General features: G+C 42.9%; 2 protein-coding genes across 2 annotated transcripts; both read right to left on the bottom strand.

Annotated features, from left to right (window-relative positions):
* Window positions 1-3,571: 3,571 nt before the first annotated feature.
* LOC140999819 (prokineticin receptor 1-like) lies at window positions 3,572-11,428 on the bottom strand. The gene is made up of 3 exons (XM_073470364.1): window positions 11,371-11,428; window positions 5,861-6,266; window positions 3,572-4,253 (listed from the first exon to the last, which is right to left on the bottom strand). Exons 1-3 carry the CDS (start codon window positions 11,426-11,428, stop codon window positions 3,572-3,574), a joined length of 1,146 nt encoding a protein of 381 aa, XP_073326465.1.
* A 1,315-nt stretch (window positions 11,429-12,743) lies between these two features.
* On the bottom strand, window positions 12,744-17,449 carry snrpb2 (small nuclear ribonucleoprotein polypeptide B2). The gene is made up of 7 exons (XM_073492017.1): window positions 17,345-17,449; window positions 16,836-16,907; window positions 15,133-15,305; window positions 14,915-15,049; window positions 14,507-14,542; window positions 13,206-13,294; window positions 12,744-13,127 (listed from the first exon to the last, which is right to left on the bottom strand). The coding sequence occupies exons 2-7, from the start codon at window positions 16,897-16,899 to the stop codon at window positions 12,968-12,970; spliced, it is 657 nt and encodes a 218-aa protein (XP_073348118.1). The 5' UTR covers window positions 16,900-16,907; window positions 17,345-17,449; the 3' UTR covers window positions 12,744-12,967.
* Window positions 17,450-18,324: the final 875 nt, after the last annotated feature.

Raw genomic sequence — 18,324 nt, 5'->3', positions numbered from 1 at the left:
TTCGACCAGAACCCAGAACTATTCGGATCAGTCGAGAAATGAAAACTGATGGATCATTTTTCAATTTTATCGTATTTTTCTTGTGTAGATTTTATGTCGGATGAAGTCGCGTCTGTTCTGGTGTCAGATCGAGTCTGTCTGTGTAAATACGTGTGATTCAGGAGCTTTAGGAGTCGATCTCTTGTAATCTTTACTCTGTTTGTTGGAGTGTTTTTCTAATATTGTTTAAAGGATATTTTTCTGATGAAAACAGAGCTCCTGTCTTGATTTTATGGACACCAAAACACAAAAAAAACACAAGATATCACATTAATCTATTCATTCATCAGCTGTTAAAATGTGTTTTAATACATTTTATCTCCATACATTATTTATTGTGCCATGTATTTAATTCCTCCCTCGTTTTCTGACTTTGAAAAGGTGAAAAAACAAACACTCGGCTTGTGTTCACATCTCTGACATCTTAATTAAATTCCTTTTCTTAACAGTGTTCATCTCATGCAACATCACATCCAAACTGAGAGACACGTCTTCCTGAAATTAACAGTTGATTCTGAGCAGGTCAACAATTAAAATGCAATTAACGAAAGCAGCTTTTTCTATGAAGAGAAGAAAGAAAAAAAAGCGTTTTAATCTCGTTCTTCTCGACAGTTTTAAACATCAGTTTGCAGTCAAACGTGTGTCTCCCATTTTAAGACACATCTGCATGAAAAGTACACACAGTGATGGATAATCCAGCTGTTTCCTTCTGAGCATTAATATCACACAGCAAGAGTCACATGAGCAGCAGTATTTTACATTTATTCTCAAGTTAAACTCAAGTTAATGTGCGAAAACACAAAATATAATCAACAATATGACATACAGTATATTATTCTGCATGATGTCTACTTTTACTTTTGTCACATTAAATATAGTTTGATTCTGATACTTTTGTACTCAAAGGTTGTATTTCTTGTCCTTATGAACCCACTCAGAGTCTGGTGATGTCAGTATCATCCTGCTTTCTGCCTGTATTTACTTAATTTCTCAGTGTTTGGCTGCGTTCAGGATGTTTCTTGGTGTGAAGCCTCCACTCAATAACAACGTGAGGTTCGGACTCTCTAAAGCGTTGCCGCAGCTCTGTGCGTCTGTTTGACTGAGGGCGGGGCTGAGCGACACACACACAGAGCAGAGAGGTAAATAACTTTACACAACATCCAGAGGGTCGTGTGAAGGTGTAGGTCTTTTTTATTCGTGCTTTACAACGTAACTGATGTGAAACAGTCAGAAAATAACATTTTATTTCCCGTGACTCAGTTCTTTGTTCTCGCTAACGTTCGCTCGACCACTGCTGCTCTCTCGCTCTCTGTCCTGTATATTAACCAGGGAGGAGGGGCCGACTTTGACCAGAAGCTACTAATGCTACTACTTTAACTTGAGCTAGCTAACCAGCTTACACCGTTGTGTATGTTTTTTAAATACCTAAGTCCTCTCCGACTTTAATGACTGTAAATGAAAGGTCTCTTGCTGAAGGAGGATGAATGTGAGTGTTGGTTATCAAATTTGTGAACCCCAGTTTTTACGCTTGCACAGAATAATCTTCACTCTCACAGTTAACGTGGGAGCTGCAGCAACAGATTGAATTTCTCTATGCAGTAACACACAGCTGATCCAGAGCCTGGTTTGTTTTGCAGCGTGTCGTGACTGACAGCTGACACTTTGACACTTTGCATTCATTGATGCTGATAAACAGCCGGTCGGCCTCATGAATTTCAACAGCGAACACTCGTCTGGGTTCACGAACTCCGGCTGCAGACACAAAGCAACACATGTTTAACAGACATGAGCCCAGTGAGAAGGGAAATCCTGCACTCGTTCAACATGAAACAGTTTCCCGTCTCCCCTCATCCTCAACGACTTTCCCCTCATGTAACTTCCTAATGTCACACAGAACCAGGCCTGGACTCTGCTCCCATGAACCAACTGAGGGAAAGTCGAGGGAAAGATTTCATTATTAAAGATAGAGACCTTTTCTGTGTCACCGAGTCAGAACCAAAGTTTTTAATGAGTGAAAACTGTCAAAAATGTTAAAATTCAGACTGGATTAATATTCCAGGAAGAGACGATTATCACACTGTGGAAATACAAATAAAACTCCTGCACTGAAAAGAATAACTCCACCGATTTTACACATTAACGTGTGTTTACCGAGGACGTTATATTAAACCTGGACAGCGTTGGAGGTGGAGCCCTGTTCATTCCTACGAGAGCTGCTCAGGGGTGACAGCCGACTTCTGGTTTGGCGCCCGGCTCCTCTAGACTTAAATGGCTCAAATTCTGGCAGTGAAACGAGTCATTTCTCGTCAAAGAAATGTCTCCACCGCTTTACAGCCGCTTCCTTCACAATGTCAGCTTACGGGACAAAGTTTTTTTTTGGCCCTCAGAGCATCATGTGACGATGTAACGACAAAGTTTGGCCACTAAGAAAGTTGTTGGGGTTTTGAGTACGACTGCTTATGTAAAAACAAAAAGTAGTATGAAGCCTTTTGTGGCTCCAGAGGAAGCTAATCTGATCAGTTACGTCCAGTGATGTCACTCAGTGGCAAAGTTGCATCGTGGGTAATGTAGGCAGCAGTTTTTAAAAAATGAATGTGTGGAATTAAAGGTGATGTCTCTGTTCTGCTGCATCGATTTTGATCATTTGTTTTTGTTTTCTGTCCATAATGAGTCCAACAGCAATGAGCAAAGACCAGGTCACTGCTTTCTGAAACCTGGCGCCTACATTACCCACAATGCAACTCAGCCACTGGGTAACATCACTGGAGGAAATGTAATCAGATTACATGCAGCTTCCTTTGGAGAAATAAATCCAGTCAGATTGTGTTTTAGTTTTTAAAAAGTCACGTTTATTCAGCTTCCTGTTCTTGTCGCTCTTCTATTTACAACTGATTCACACAAACGTATCAATACGACGACTAATTACAACGACAGCGTGTCGTTTACATGCAGGAAATACACGGAAACAAACCTTCAACCACAAACTGAAGAGGAAGTCGCTCGTCTGTCGAGCAACGTGACACGACCGCGTGATGTGTTTCAGACTTTGTGCTGGGAAACACTCACTAACACACACAACAGTGAGGGAACAACTATTCAAATGTAACTAAACCATTTCAATGAAACACTCTCCAACCAATAGGTGGTGTCGATTCAGTCAGTAACTGTGAGCTCCACCAATCAGAGATGCTGCTCCTCACTGTTGAGCTCTACCGTCCTCATGATTGGCTCGGCTGTTTAAGAGCAACGAGCCCAGTGATGTGATTGGCTGAGAGTGTGTTTGTTAATCAACACATCCTCTTGAACCAAATGTCCTGACCTCGATCAGTCTGAAGCCTCCCGCTGCGTACTGGAGGAAGACAAATGAGTTTTACCTGATCTCCAGCACACGTTTACATCTTCTAAGGTTCAGGTGTTTCCCCCGGCAGGTGAAACCAAAGTTCAAATCCACGTTCGTCCAACTGTCCTCAGTCCCACTCTGCTCCTCTGTGACGTTGAAGCTGCAGCAGGTCCAGTGGTGCTGTTCGAACTATCAGATGTTGAACCTCCGAGCTCCGTCCACGTCCTCCGTCACTCGGAGGGAGGAGGTCCGTGCCTCGCCAAAAGTCACCAGCTTCAGCGGGAACTTGGCGTCCTTCTTCAGGCGCTTGTTGTTGTTCCGTACACTCATGAAGCAGAGCGTGTTGATGACCCCGTTGCTCATGGCGATGCACTCGATGATGTAGAAAGCCACCAGGGAGTTCCTGTCCCTGGAAATGAGGGTGGGGTAAAAGTCCCGCAGCAGGGCAAAGCCGTAGTACGGTGCCCAGCACAGGACGTAGGCGACCAGCACCAGAATCAGCACCACCACCGTCCTCCGACGCCTGTGGAGCCTCTTCCGGATCTGCTCCGTCTGGAAACCAGGAACGTCCTTGAACCACAGCTCCCTGGAGATCTGGATGTAGCACACGGCCATGACGGTCACCGGGATGATGAACTCCAGAGCGAAGATGAGCAGGAAGTAGGTGCGGTAGTAAACCTGCTGGTCCACGGGCCAGATCTGAGCGCAGAAGGTCTTGTAGGTGCGACCTTCCACGTGTGGGTACGTCGTCTCGGAGGCCATGTAGGCCGACGGGATGGAGATGAAGATGGGGATGATCCAAACCGTCAGGATCACACAGTACGCCGTCTGGTGCTTCATACGAGGCCGCAGAGGGTGGAGGATGGCCATGTACCTGCAGACGGAGACAGAACAACAGGTCCGACTCGTTAGGATGAAACCACTCCTCTGGGTTTACTGTGAGAACCGGTATCAGAAGGATTTTAGCTGGATTGAAGAAATATTGTCAATTAATGTGTTGTACAGATTTGAAGGAGAAGAGAAAGAAAAAAACTCTTTGTTTTCATGACCTATACTGTTCTACTTTGTTTATATGTGGCGGACCCTGCCACCTTTCTAGCTTCAAACAGTGTTCTGGGGCCTTATTCTCCTCTGAGAACAGCTGGTTTATTCACTGATGAAATAAAGTTTATATTAAAAGCAGTTAAGTTATCCGAGGAGCGACTCTTCGCCCGGGGTGAGAAGCATTCAGCGTGAGAAGCCTCGTGGACATCAGACAGACGACTCTGCCTTCATCTCACATGACGACACTTTTGGTTCGAAGTGTCGTCCACGTGGTTTGATCTTTGTGGGCGTTAGTTTCTGAGGATGATGAGCGTGCAGGTGTTTAAGCTGATTTTGAATAATCAGGGCTGGAAGCTGTTTGATGTAAGAGTTACAAACTGCCGCTGCCTCCGTTTGGAAGCAAACCAGGGAAGCAGTGACGAGTCCCACGTGTGTGATCTTTGTTGCATTTTACTGTTAATTAGCTGAAGAAGTGTTGAACCCTCGATCCAGAGAGGAGAAGGACTCAATCAGACACACCGCCAGATGTTTGGCTGAGAACTTACAGGGAAACTGGAAGCACGCAGACGTTCCCGGATATGTGGAGACGATCCATCTTTGCTCTCTGCAGATTATACATGAGAGGGATGTCAGCCGTGATAAATGAAACACGGGGGCTGCTGGTCCCGGAGTGCGAGCAGCTCCAGCTGATGATGGATTTGATTCAGAAGCCCAGAAGCTGCTGTTATCGTAGCAGAATGTAAATCATCTGGTGTCGGCTCGTCCTCAGAGTCCTGAGGTCTGTTCTGATCTCTGTTCGGTGAGGAGCGACCATCAGGATCCTGATCCTCTACCTGCTTCCTGTTTTCTCTGCCAACAAACCGTTTTTACAGGATTAGTTTCTAACAAAACCCAGAAGATGAACATGCAAAAGTTCTGAATTCTGGATAAGTTGGCACTGAATGACGTCTACGTGCAGGAACAGGATCTCTGAGCTGGGTTTCCACGTGGTGTTTTTGTGGCGCTGCTGTTGCAAAGACAACCGGACTGCTCTCAGAGTATAAACTGCCCTCGACACTGAACAGAACATACGTTTGTTCATTCATTTAGTCTCCAAAGGAGACGTGAAAGCAGATAGAAATGGTGCCAGGCTGCCGGCCTGACTGTATCATCATTTTCCCCGAGAGTGAAAAGGAGATTTACAACGAGCTGATCTGAACGCAGATGGTGAGATTACACTGTGCAGTGAACATTTGCTTTGTAATCACTAAAATAAACTTGTCTACTGCCAGTTTAAATTTAAGTGATCATGTTGCTGTTGAGCTGAAAGCCTTTATACATGTTCATTGATGTGTTCAAGAGTTATGGCAGTTTACACAACATACAGCCTACAAGAATCTGGTGACCCAAAAACATTTTAAATCTTCTCAGTGACACCTGGACTCTCCTGTGACCCACCTGTCAACGGCGATGGCCAGCAGTGCGTTAGTGGACACGTAGAGCGAGACGGTGCGCAGGTAGTTGGTGGAGGCGCAGAGCAGCAGGCCGTGATCCCACGACAGCTGCTTCACCACGTAGTAGTCCAGCAGGAAGGGACAGCACACCGCCGCCACCAGCACGTCCGACACGGCCAGGTTGGCGATCAGCAGGTTGGTGAGGTTGCGGAGCTGCTTGAAGCGAGCGAGGCTGGCGATGAAGAGACAGTTCCCCACCCCGCACACCAACATGATGCCCACCAGGACCACTGCGATCACGATGGTGGCCACGAAGAAGGCCTGGCCCTGCGTGGTGTCCGGGATCTCGTCCAGAGGAATCTCGTAGTCCAGGCCGTCACTCGCCAGGAAGTAGTCCGCCACGGTCAAGCTTCTGTTCACTGGGTCGTCCATTTTGGATCAGGTCAACATGCTTAGATAGAAGCGTCTGTGGGGGAGAAAAACACAGAAAACAAACATTTTGGGGCTGTTTCTAAAATATTTCAGTTAAATAAACAATACGTATCGTCTGCCGCTAGAGGGCGCTCTATCAAAACAAAACAAGACGTTAGCTGAGTGTTGTGTGGAGAGAGTCAGTGCAGATCCAGACCAAACACCTGGAGTCTCATCAGGTTCTGTTCTGACCCGACGGGAGGAGAGCTCAGAGATTACTTTGTAACTTGTGGGATTAAAAAGTGGATTTATCTTCACTCCTGTTTATCAGCCTGACTGCAGCAGTGATCCGGAGGTGACCCCCACTGTCGGGTGGTTCTGTTCTGTAATGTTGACTGCTGACTGGAGCTGGAGGGGAAATGGACTTTACTTCATGAATGTAACGTTACAGAGAGGAGACGGAGAACCAGAACCAGAACCAGAGTCTCTGCTGGGTGCTGACTTCACTCAGAGCTTCACCTGTTGTTGTTTTGGTCTTTTTTCAGTGGATTTGTTCAGTGTAAGAAAAACACAGACATCACTCGTGCTTTAACACCCTGATCCATGAGCACTGGAGCGTTTCCCAGCATGCATTGTGTGAAACGCCGTGAGCAGGTCAGCGGTCTGTCTCTGGGCCTCTCACACACACATGTATGGACTCTAGATTTACTGTTTGACGATCACTTGTCAGCTCTTTGGCTGCTCAGAAATGTTGGATCTGAGTTTTCAAACACTTCATTTTCATAGTTTTGCTGACGTTGTTGCTAGGTTACAGTGTCGACGGGGTCTACTTGTTAGATTTGTCCACATGTTGGGGAATGTCTCATCCGAGCGCCGACGATGAAAAACTGTTTTACTGCTCCGACAGACGAGCTTTTTACCAAACTGTCATGTGAGCTGCATGTAGATCAACTTGATCTTCAGTCTGTTCTCGGGATTAAAGTAACGAGCAGCAGGAGGCTCTGAGATAACGTGGCAGATCATCGTCTCCTCCTGATGATATAAAGTCAGGCTCAGTCATCGTCTCCTCCTGATGATATAAAGTCAGGCTCAGCCATCGTCTCCTCCTGATGATATAAAGTCAGGCTCAGCCATCGTCTCCTCCTGATGATATAAAGTCAGGCTCAGTCATCATCTCCTCCTGATGATATAAAGTCAGGCTCAGCCATCATCTCCTCCTGATGATATAAAGTCAGGCTCAGTCATCATCTCCTCCTGATGATATAAAGTCAGGCTCAGTCATCATCTCCTCCTGATGATATAAAGTCAGGCTCAGTCATCATCTCCTCCTGATGATATAAAGTCAGGCTCAGCCATCATCTCCTCCTGATGATATAAAGTCAGGCTCAGCCATCATCTCCTCCTGATGATATAAAGTCAGGCTCAGCCATCATCTCCTCCTGATGATATAAAGTCAGGCTCAGTCATCATCTCCTCCTGATGATATAAAGTCAGGCTCAGCCATCATCTCCTCCTGATGATATAAAGTCAGGCTCAGTCATCATCTCCTCCTGATGATATAAAGTCAGGCTCAGTCATCATCTCCTCCTGATGATATAAATCAGGTGAAGTCTCGTCGTCCACAAACATTTCTGGAGCTTCACAGTAAAACAGAGTTGCAGCGTTCTGCTGAACAACTGAAGCAGCTGGAGACTTGATTTAAAACAGAAAAACAACCAAAAACAAAATTCTCCAAAACTCCATTAAAACTTTGCCAAATTATCAATTAGCACTTCCTGTTTGCAGTGAACCTGTGGATGTACGGACAACTGTCACTGCATCACTGTGATACTGAAGAAAACTTAAAAACATGAAGTTTCTAAGGCAGGTTCTGCACATGTGAGGAGCGATACATGGACTCATCCAGGGTTTCTCACTCGTTTTGTTCACACAAAAGAAACAGTCCAGTCATCTCCTCCGTGCTGATGAAAGTCAGGTGAAGTTTTGTTTAAGTTTTCGTATTAATATCGTCTGTGTGTTTAATAAAGCCGAGCCTATAAGTTCTCATTGAACTTTGTATTACTTTAAAATGAAATAACTAGTATTATGTTATATATTGCATTTTGAAAGTAACTAAAAAGTAGTGTAATAAGTAATATATTACTCTACGTATACAGTATTATTGTAACATGATATATTTCTTTAAAATGAAAGTAACAAGTTATATGTAACATATTGCATTTTGAAAGTAACTTGCTCAACACTGTTTGTCTTCCAGAGTAAAATGATACTGAAGTCTGAACTTTACCTGACTTCTGGACCTGTTCGGGTCCGCGGACCAAACAGAAACACCCGGATTATTAACATCAGTGAAACAACAGAGAGCTGAGGACGACACGACTCACGAGTTCAGTCATGGAGAGTAAAGTGTGTCTGAGTGAGAAGCTGCAGCAGGTTGATGGTCACATCACAGACACAGAAGGAGGAGAAGAAGAAGAAGAAGAAGAAGAAGAAGAAGAAGAAGAAGAAGAAGAAGATGAAATGATGATGAAGAAGAAGAAGAAGAAGAAGAAGAAGAAGAAGAAGAAGAAGAAGAAGAAGATGAAATGATGATGAAGAAGAAGAAGAAGAAGAAGAAGAAGAAGAAGAAGAAGAAGATGAAGGAGAAGAAGAAGAAGAAGAAGATGAAATGATGATGAAGAAGAAGAAGAAGAAGAAGAAGAAGAAGAAGATGAAGGAGAAGAAGAAGAAGAAGGAGAAGAAGAAGAAGAAGAAGAAGAAGAAGATGAAATGATGATGAAGAAGAAGAAGAAGAAGAAGAAGAAGAAGAAGAAGAAGATGAAGGAGAAGAAGAAGAAGAGGAAGAAGAAGAAGGAGAAGAAGAAGAAGAAGAAGAAGAAGAAGAAGAGGAAACAGTCTGTCCGATCAATAACCGACACTCAGTAATCAGCACGTGCGCGCTCATTTAATGTAACATATAAAATGACAGTGAGCTGAAACTGAGCTCAAATTAATAATTAATAATTAATAATAATATCTGATGACACAGACCTGAAGCTGCTCTCCGCGCGCTCTGCTCCACTCAACTGACTGCGAGACCGCGAGGCGCGTTCATGTGGCAGCTGCTGCAGCTGTAAAGGTCCAGTGTGCAGGAGGAGGGAGGTTCCGACCGGCTGGAGGATCATAGGGATGGTTCTGTTATTATAATTAATATGATTACTATTACTATATTTCTATTATTATTATTATTATTATTATTATTATTATATTTCTATTATTATTATTATTTATATTATTATTACTACTACTATTACTATTATTTCTATTATAATTGTTCTTCTTTTTTCTATTTATATTATTATTATTATTATTATTATTATTATTATTTATATTATTATTATTATTACATTATTATTTATATTATTACTACTACTACTACTACTATTACTATTTATATTATAATTGTTCTTATTATTGTTATTATTTATATTATTATTATTTATATTGTTATTATTATTATTATTATTATTATTATTATTTCCTGTCATTCTCATTTAAACATATAAAAGTTCTAACACATGTTTTATTTCTACCATTCAGTCCAATAGTGCATCATGTTACATCACTGGATTTTATTTGAATTCATCTTTTCTTGTTTCATCGTGTGTAACAGCAGAGATTAGACATTAATACAGTGAAACACTGTAAAAAATTAAGTTGAATCAACTCATCTTTTGTAATTAACTCAACGCACACAAACAAGTTTTATCAGTTTCAAGTTGAATCAACTCAAAGTTGAGTTTTATCTTCAGTCTGAACTGATGAACACGAGCTCTGATACTTGAAGTCTTCTGACTTTAATGATGAGTTGGATGAATGTGATGTTCAGGCAGCTCATAGACACACGATCAGACTTCCCAGCATGCATTGTGTGAGAGGTGAAACTCTCCTGAGACCTTCGCTTTTATACTTTGAAGAAAAACGTCCGCTGTGGAAACTCTAACGCGTCTTTAACGAACAAACTAACGTGCTAACAGCGATAAAGATCAATGTTGACTTCAGTCTCTACAAACGTTTCCACTTTTTATCTTAAGTTAACTCAAGATGTGTTTTCAGCTTCAGTTAACTTAAAATAAGACGTTGAACAAACTGTTCAAACTAAATGAAGTCAACTCAAATATTTAAAGCAGCAGCTGAACTTAGATTAAGTTGAAACGTTGACGCGAGCTCTGTGCCAGTTTCAGTACAAACAGGTCCACTTTACTGCCACTTGGACAAAACTGTAAAACTAGAACTGGTAGAAATAACAACAGAAACGTGTTACACTTAGTTATAAGTGTGATTAATGTCGTTTGTTCTCTTTTACTTTTTTATTTCAGACAGTGTGTGTTTGCCTGGCGTGGAATCAGGAGTGAGGATATATATCTGGGGATGTGTCCTGAAACTGAGACGTACATTCAGCCCACTTCAGTTGTTTCATGTTGTGGCTGTGGCCAACAGGACAGAAGGAGTTGGTCGGGTTCCCAGGGTCTCTGCTGCGACGGATCAGAACAACTCCTGACCACAACAATCATCGGCAGCCGAGTAAACCCACACCGACTCCAGATCAGAGCTGCTGCTGCCTCGGTTTTCAAAGACACACATCAGACGGGACGGAGGTCTTCATCTGTGGCTGGAGACGGACAGGAGACACAATCACTGTCACAGACAAGTCCTGTTAGTGAGTGAAACTACTCAGACTGTGTTCATGTTCCTGAAACGTCTCACAATGTGTGATTGTGTTTTTTTGTTTGAGGCTCATCAGGGAAAAGATCATGTTTCACCTGTGTGGCCTCATGAGATCGTTCAGCCATCAGCAGCGCTCTTTACAATCACTTCAGGCCGAATGAATCACTTCTCCCATCACTGCTCAGGGCCCATCAGCCCCTGCTGTCATCTGTCCGCTAATTCACAGCTCAGAGTAATGAAGCGTCGGTGTCTGACCTCGTTCAGCCTGCTGATCAATAAGTGTCCTGAGGTCGTGTTCACAAGATGACGACAATAATCAGTCGACAAGATGAAATGTGGCTGAGCTGAACGAGTGAAGTCAAACTGCTGAAACGACAGATTGACGAGCGCAGGAGGAAGAAATACGATCCAGAATGCAGTTTGAAGAAGGGCTGCGATTAATCTTTTCCCCCATTAATCAATAAGTTGTTTGATCTATTAAACCAGTCGATCAGTGTTTCCCAGAGCCCAGGACAACGTCCTCAAAATGTCTTCAGTCCACAGCTCAGAGACGTCTGCTGTCACAGAGGAGGAGAGAAACCAGGAAATATTCACATTTAAGAAGCTGGAATCAGAATTTTGATGTTTGGTTCTTTAAAAAATGACTCAAACTGATCGATCAGTTTTAAAACTGTTGGGGATTAATTTGATAGCTGACAACTGATCAATGGTTGCAGCTCTAGTTTGAAGTCTGTGATCACAGCAGACGAGCTGTATGGAGACATCTGTTTTAAACTAAGTTGTTTAGCAGAATGCTCCTCACATGTGCAGAACCTGCCTTAGAAACATCATGTTTTTAAGTTTTCTTCAGTATCACAGTGACCCAGTGACAGTTGTCTGTACATCCACAGGTTCACTGCAAACAGGAAGTGTTAATAGATATTTCGGCAAAGATTTAATGGAGTTTTAGAGTATTTATTCATTTTTTTGGTTGTTTTTCTGTTTTAAATCAAGTCTCCAGCTGCTTCAGTTGTTCAGCAGAACGCTGCAACTGTTTTACTGTGAAGCTCCAGAAATGTTTGTGGACTACGAGACTTCACCTGACTTTATATCATCAGGAGGAGATGATGGCTGAGCCTGACTTTATATCATCAGGAGAAGATGATGGCTGAGCCTGACTTTATATCATCAGGAGGAGACGATGGCTGAGCCTGACTTTATATCATCAGGAGGAGACGATGACTGAGCCTGACTTTATATCATCAGGAGGAGACGATGGCTGAGCCTGACTTTATATCATCAGGAGGAGACGATGACTGAGCCTGACTTTATATCATCAGGAGGAGACGATGGCTGAGCCTGACTTTATATCATCAGGAGGAGACGATGGCTGAGCCTGACTTTATATCATCAGGAGGAGATGATGGCTGAGCCTGACTCTATATCATCAGGAGATGATGGCTGAGCCTGACTTTATATCATCAGGAGGAGACGATGACTGAGCCTGACTTTATATCATCAGGAGGAGATGATGACTGAGCCTGACTTTATATCATCAGGAGACGATGGCTGAGCCTGACTTTATATCATCAGGAGGAGACGATGGCTGAGCCTGACTTTATATCATCAGGAGGAGATGATGGCTGAGCCTGACTTTATATCAGCATGATGGCTGGATTCACATTTTTAGGTGAACTGTTCCTTTAATCTCAAACGCTGAAGAGGTTTTGGTTTCAGCCTGAACAGAAACTCATGTTTGTTCGTGAAGAATTCATATTCAAAGACAACAGTTATGTCAAAGTCTTTTATTTTACAAAACAAAACGCAGGTTAGAGATTTTCCCCCTCGACCTCGTGAGCATCACAGAATTTACCAACGAGTTGAAAAAAAAAAAGGAAAACTTGAGAAAAGCTCTGCAGGATTTACAAAAATCAAAAAGGATCTGGAAACACAACAGAAATCCAGGGACAGTCCCTGTCAGTCACTCAGAGTCTCTTTGTGTCCAGAGATCAAACTACTTCTTGGCGTACGTGATCTTCATGGCGCAGGTCGCCGTGATCCTGAAGCCCTGCAGCGCGTCTTTGGCCACGCCCGCCTGCGTGTCGCTTTCAAACTCCACAAAGGCGATGTCGTGTTTCCCCGGGACGAGCCGCACCTCTTTGAAACCAGGAAACCTGCGAGGACAAAAACACCTCCGTCAACACACAGTCTGGTTTCTGTACAGACTTACAGAGTCCTGGCCGTCAACTCACTGGTTGAACAGCATGGAGAGCATCATCTCATTGGTCTCTTCAGGCAGGTTGTTGAGGAACAGGATGTAGTTGGGCGGGTTGTCCGGCACCTGAGAAGAAAACATCCTCATGAATCTCGAGCCAGTTTGTTTTTTTGGTTGTGTTTCCGTTTTAAAATCAAGTCTCCAGCTGCTAAACCTTCAGCTCCAGTCACCGCCACTCTCTTCTCTTCTTTTTCTTATATACGTGTTTGATATTTGCAACTAATGATGTCGCCCTGCGGTGACTAGATATAAAAAGAAGAAGAAAAAGGTTTGTGTTGTGAGCGTTTTGGACGATTAAACAACCAAATTCTGCTTCTTCTCCTCAGTTTTTGGCCTTTTCGGTGACTGCGTGAACAGCGCCACCTGCTGAGCACCAGGAAACAGCTGAGTGTGCGACAGACGTCAGGTTTGTGTTTCTTCTGACTGTCAAAGACTAAAGAGAGAAGAAACTGTTGTCTCTGTGTGGGTCGTCTGTTTGTGAAGGTTTACAGTGAAGCTTTAACGTCCCAGAGAGGAAATGTGGCTGCAGCCAGTGACAGTTAATATTATATTATTATGAACAGTGAAGAAAGATGGCAGCCGGTACAGTTCATACATCAATACTGTACAAACGAACAGCAGCTGGTCTTCAGGTTTGTGTCTCTTCACTTGAATCAAACCAGTTTCTATTGTCGCCGAACAAAATGAACATTCAGCCGTTTCTGCTGCATCTTTGCACAAAATGACCATAATTTACTTTTCTTTGTTCCTTTAATAGCTGCTGAGGTTTGAAGCAGTTGAACAGAGAGGTGACCTGGTTCTGGTTCTGTGCTCCCATCATTACCTGCATGTGGTTCAGCTGGTGTTAAAGCAGTGAACATGCTGTGGACACTCAGCAGGGTCCAGTTCTGATAACGTCGGCCGGACACACTGAATAACGTTACGACATCAAGCCTCAATTCTTCATTAATCTCCGGACTAAAGTTTAACAAGCAGCTTTACATTTTACAGTCGCTCACGTAGAAAATCATTATTATAATATTTCATTTAAACAAACTGACCTTAAAGGACGACACAATTTATACTGTTTTACTTTCTTTATATGTGGCGGACCCTGCCACCTCTCTAGCTCCACACAGTGTTCTGGGACCTTATTTTCCTCTGAGAACAGCTTGTTTATTCTTTAAATGGAGAAAAGTTTGTATTATGACCTCATTAATATTGTAAATATTAAAACTACAGAGCGCTCCTTTAATCATCAGCCTGGTTTATTAGAATCAAAGCGAAGTGTTAACTCACCTGTACTGTGGGGGAGTGAACAGGTGCTGCTGATCCCTGCAAACAACAAACACATGAAGTGAACAACATGTAGAGAAAAATAAAACAGTGACGTCACAGCTGATTACTGATGAACAGTAACAACAGAGCAGGTGATCGACCTTATGAGGAGCAGGTCAGTGGTTCTGCATCTTCTCAGTTATTTAAAGCTGCTGTAAGTAACTTCCTGTCTGTTTCACAGTTACTGATCTCCTCCCTCCTCTCTACGTCTGCGCTCCTCCTTTCTTTTTTCGAGGCAGCTCTCTGTGCCTCTCACTTTTCTTCAAGTGTTTCTGTAACTGTGATGAGATGGAGGGTGTTGACTGACTGATCGCTGAGCCTCACTTGTCTAAACCTAAACGTGACGCTGTCGACGGATGCGTCACTCACCGCTGCTGGTTTCTTCGTTAGGCTCGATGGCAGCTCCAGAGCCTTCTTCTTCTTGTCTTTCTTTTTCTCCTTGTCGCCGTACGTGCCCTTCACCTTGGCGATGACCTCGGAGTCGGTCTTTGCGTACTGTATCCTCTGGAAAACACACGAGTCAGTTAAAGCCCAGCCCTGTTCAGAGGTGACAGCAGTCAACCACAACATCATGACTCTCAGCCTACCATGGGCTTGTTGTAGAAGGGGAAGCCCTGTAGTTGCCTCAGTGCGTTGGTGGCGGCGGCGAGCTCTTTGAAGACGACGAAGGCCTGTCCCCTCATCTTCATGGTCTTCATGGCCACGATTTCGACGATCTGACCGAACTGAGAGAAGAGCGCGTAGAGCGAACGCTTCAGCTCTGCAGGAGGAAGACGAGAAGACAGAGATCAACACAAAGTGTGAGACGGCCGAGACGTCACGTCTGACTGCACCTTCACAACCGTTCACCGCTGAGACGACCAACACATGATGTCAGCACATCAGCACCATCTGGCTGAACTCATCACAGATATCAGGGGTGTTTTTCAGGGTGTCATGACTTCAATTCTACATCCAAAGTTCATCAAAATGAGTTCAGTTTCAATGAGCAAAACCAAAAGACTCTAGTATTTCTTTTCTCTCATCACTTGTGCACATCTGGCACGTATCTGAAGAAAAACAACAACACTGTCTGTGTGCAGCTTCACACATGCCGTTTGTGTTCAGCAGCTGGTTTCCAACCGACTGGTGAAATATAGTTATAACACTTATAGATTTAAATTTGACCATAAGGCCTCCTTGGAAGCAAAGATCTATTCATCTTAACTCCTGACTGCGACCATTTTTGGAGACAGTGCGACTACATTTTCTAACAAGGAGAAATTGCACCTTGTAAATATGCCTCATGATGACAGATTAAACATAATCTAACAATGTTGAAGCCGTCGGTGCTGGAAATAATAAGGTCACATCGAAAACTGAGTCAAATCTTGACCTTAGAATAAAAAGCGACATCGAATTGTGAATTTGGAGAAATGTGACAGCCCTAATATCTTTACATGTCAGGAAAACATTAATAACTGGAAATGATAATGTTTGTTTGATGTAATTTCTGAACGGTGTCTTCATCACATAGTCAGTCCACCAGAGACACACTGACAGGGTGATTTCTACACTGTTAAATGTCCCGTTCAGACGAAACATACCATCAGGCTTCAGCTTGTAAATCATTAGTCAGCATCAGTTACAGGGATGTTAATGATCAACCGCTGTTAATAACAGATTCACCGATTCAAAATGTATAAATCAGAGACGGGCACAAATACATCATAAAGTATATTGTGAATTTAAATAGAAGTCATTTTTTATTTAAAATACGAAAACATTTGTACATTTTAGCCACGTAGTCGCCTTAATGTGCGACTGGTGGAAGCTCTGCAATTAAAAATCAAATAACTTTACCTGTTCTTTAAACTCACAGCCTCCTGGTTTAAAACTGTTTTCTAATGGAAAAACATCAAACCTATTTCATATATGAGGCCTGTTAATGATGAACTGATGACTGAGTGTTCAGGCAGCTGACTATCAATCAAAGAAATTGCTGAAAATGTTGCATCCATAGTCAGTTACTTTGTAGATAAGTGGTAAGTCTTTAAATCAAAGTAAATAATGACAAACATCTATTTAAGTTCCCAGAGTCCAATGTGACGTCTCCAGTGTCCAGAAGCCAAAGGTGATCGATTCCCAATAATACAAAACTAATCAAAGCAAAACCAGAAGAAAAGCTTTAAAAATCAGAAGAGTTCAATAATATCAGATAGTTTCATTAAATAATCTGCCATCATCACTGGTGCCTGCTTGTTATTAACTCACAGTCAAAGCCTCACACGGAGAACAAACACGCACTCACCTTCCTTCTTGACTTTGTCATTGATGTTGTTGATGTAGATTGTGTGGTTTGGTCGGATGTCCATGCTGGTGTCTGCAGAAAACAACCACAGAGCATCTCAACCTGCTTCACCTGCTCAAATCTGTTGGTCAGGTTAGCTGCTAACACCCTCTGTGAGCTGTGAGGGCGTCAGGAGAAGGTGCCAGCTGCGAATATCTCTCAAAACTACAGAGTAAATCACTTAACGTCCCGTCTCAGGTGTTTTTTATCCTGTTTTCATGCGTCAGATTAGCAGATAAAGCTGCTAACAGCGTGCGTCGGCTACATTTCATTCACAACGTTAGCTTAGCAGCAGTTAGCTATGTGGCTAACTGTCTGTTGCGCGCGTGCGTGTAGGTGGTGAAACACGCCGCTGTCTGGTGTTAATGTGCTCAGACACAGGTGTCATCTGATCCAGCGAGGCGGGAAAACCACACACAGGTGAGGAAAGAAGACTGGACTGTATGAAAAGTGTAAAACATGAAACTCACCTCCTCAGCTCTCAGCGCTCATGTGCGACCGGAAACACTGACTGCTGGCGCCCAGAACAGCGGCTGCTGCTTTATGCGCTGCCGCCCCCCGCAGGCCGGGAGGAGAACTGCAGCCTACACGTCCACACCCGGTTACAGCTGCATCATGTTGAATTCTCTCAAAAATTCAGGTGAAAAAACGTCTTTATCTTCTTCTTCTGTCTTATTTCCTGCAGACAGGAAGCTTCACTGCAGGTGTAACCACTCTGCACATGTCAATAACGTTATATTCTGATCAAAAACACGTAAACGTGTTGTCAGCTAACGTGTTTAAAGATTTTAAATTATTTTTATTTTATTGGCTGTTTTTTTCTTCTTCTGCCTAAACAAACTAAATAAAACAAACTCAACACAATTTACATTGTTAACTTTGTTTATATGTGGCGGACCCTGCCACCTTTCTAGCTTCAAACAGTGTTCTGGGACCTGGGACAGCTTGTTTATCCACTTATGGAATAAAGTTTGTATTATTACCTCATTAATATTGTAAATATTAAAATTCTGAGTTTGAATTTCTTCTACAAAACTACACAGTGCTCTTTTTAACAGTTTTGTTTTATGCTATATCTAAATATGTGTTATTACTTTAAATCATTACGGTGGTTGGCCTTCCAGATCTTTCTACTTGTGGTGAAGGAAGTAAAAGTAGTAATACCGGCCTACATTGTAAAATACTCAAATTTAAGTCAAATCTTACTTATGTGAAAGTGAAAATGCAAAATTCGATGAACTATTCGACCTATTTATTACAACTCCAGAACATCTGCACAGACATCAAGTGGAGGACTTCAGTGCAGATGTTTGGCAGGAGGTCTGTTGTTCCTTCGCAATAATAAATGTGCATTTTCACATCAACTATTTTCTTTATTAAACGAGTGACGAGTTGACATGTTGACCCGCCAACAGTCCAAACACTTTAAGATATTTAATTTAAACAGCAA

Source organism: Pagrus major, chromosome 1 (assembly GCF_040436345.1).
Source record: "Pagrus major chromosome 1, Pma_NU_1.0".
Lineage (NCBI taxonomy): Eukaryota > Metazoa > Chordata > Actinopteri > Spariformes > Sparidae > Pagrus > Pagrus major.
The sequence above is the reverse complement of the archived record's forward strand: the minus strand, read 5'-3'. Positions and strand labels throughout refer to the sequence as shown.

Bases quoted from the DNA above. Each gene is read 5' to 3' on its own strand.
- LOC140999819 (XM_073470364.1), bottom strand. From the start codon at position 11,428: ATGGGGGAAAAGATTAATCGCAGCCCTTCTTCAAACTGCATTCTGGAT. The intron at 6,267-11,370 runs CCTCCTGCGCTC...CAGTGAACAGAA, and splicing joins CATTCTGGATCGTATTTCTT to GCTTGACCGTGGCGGACTAC. The intron at 4,254-5,860 runs GTGGGTCACAGG...CTCCGTCTGCAG, and splicing joins CTGGCCATCGCCGTTGACAG to GTACATGGCCATCCTCCACC.
- snrpb2 (XM_073492017.1), bottom strand. From the start codon at position 16,899: ATGGACATCCGACCAAACCACACAATCTACATCAACAACATCAATGAC. The intron at 15,050-15,132 runs GTAGGCTGAGAG...TGTGTTTTCCAG, and splicing joins CCTTCTACAACAAGCCCATG to AGGATACAGTACGCAAAGAC. The intron at 13,295-14,506 runs GTGAGTTAACAC...TTTTCTTCTCAG, and splicing joins TTCACTCCCCCACAGTACAG to GTGCCGGACAACCCGCCCAA.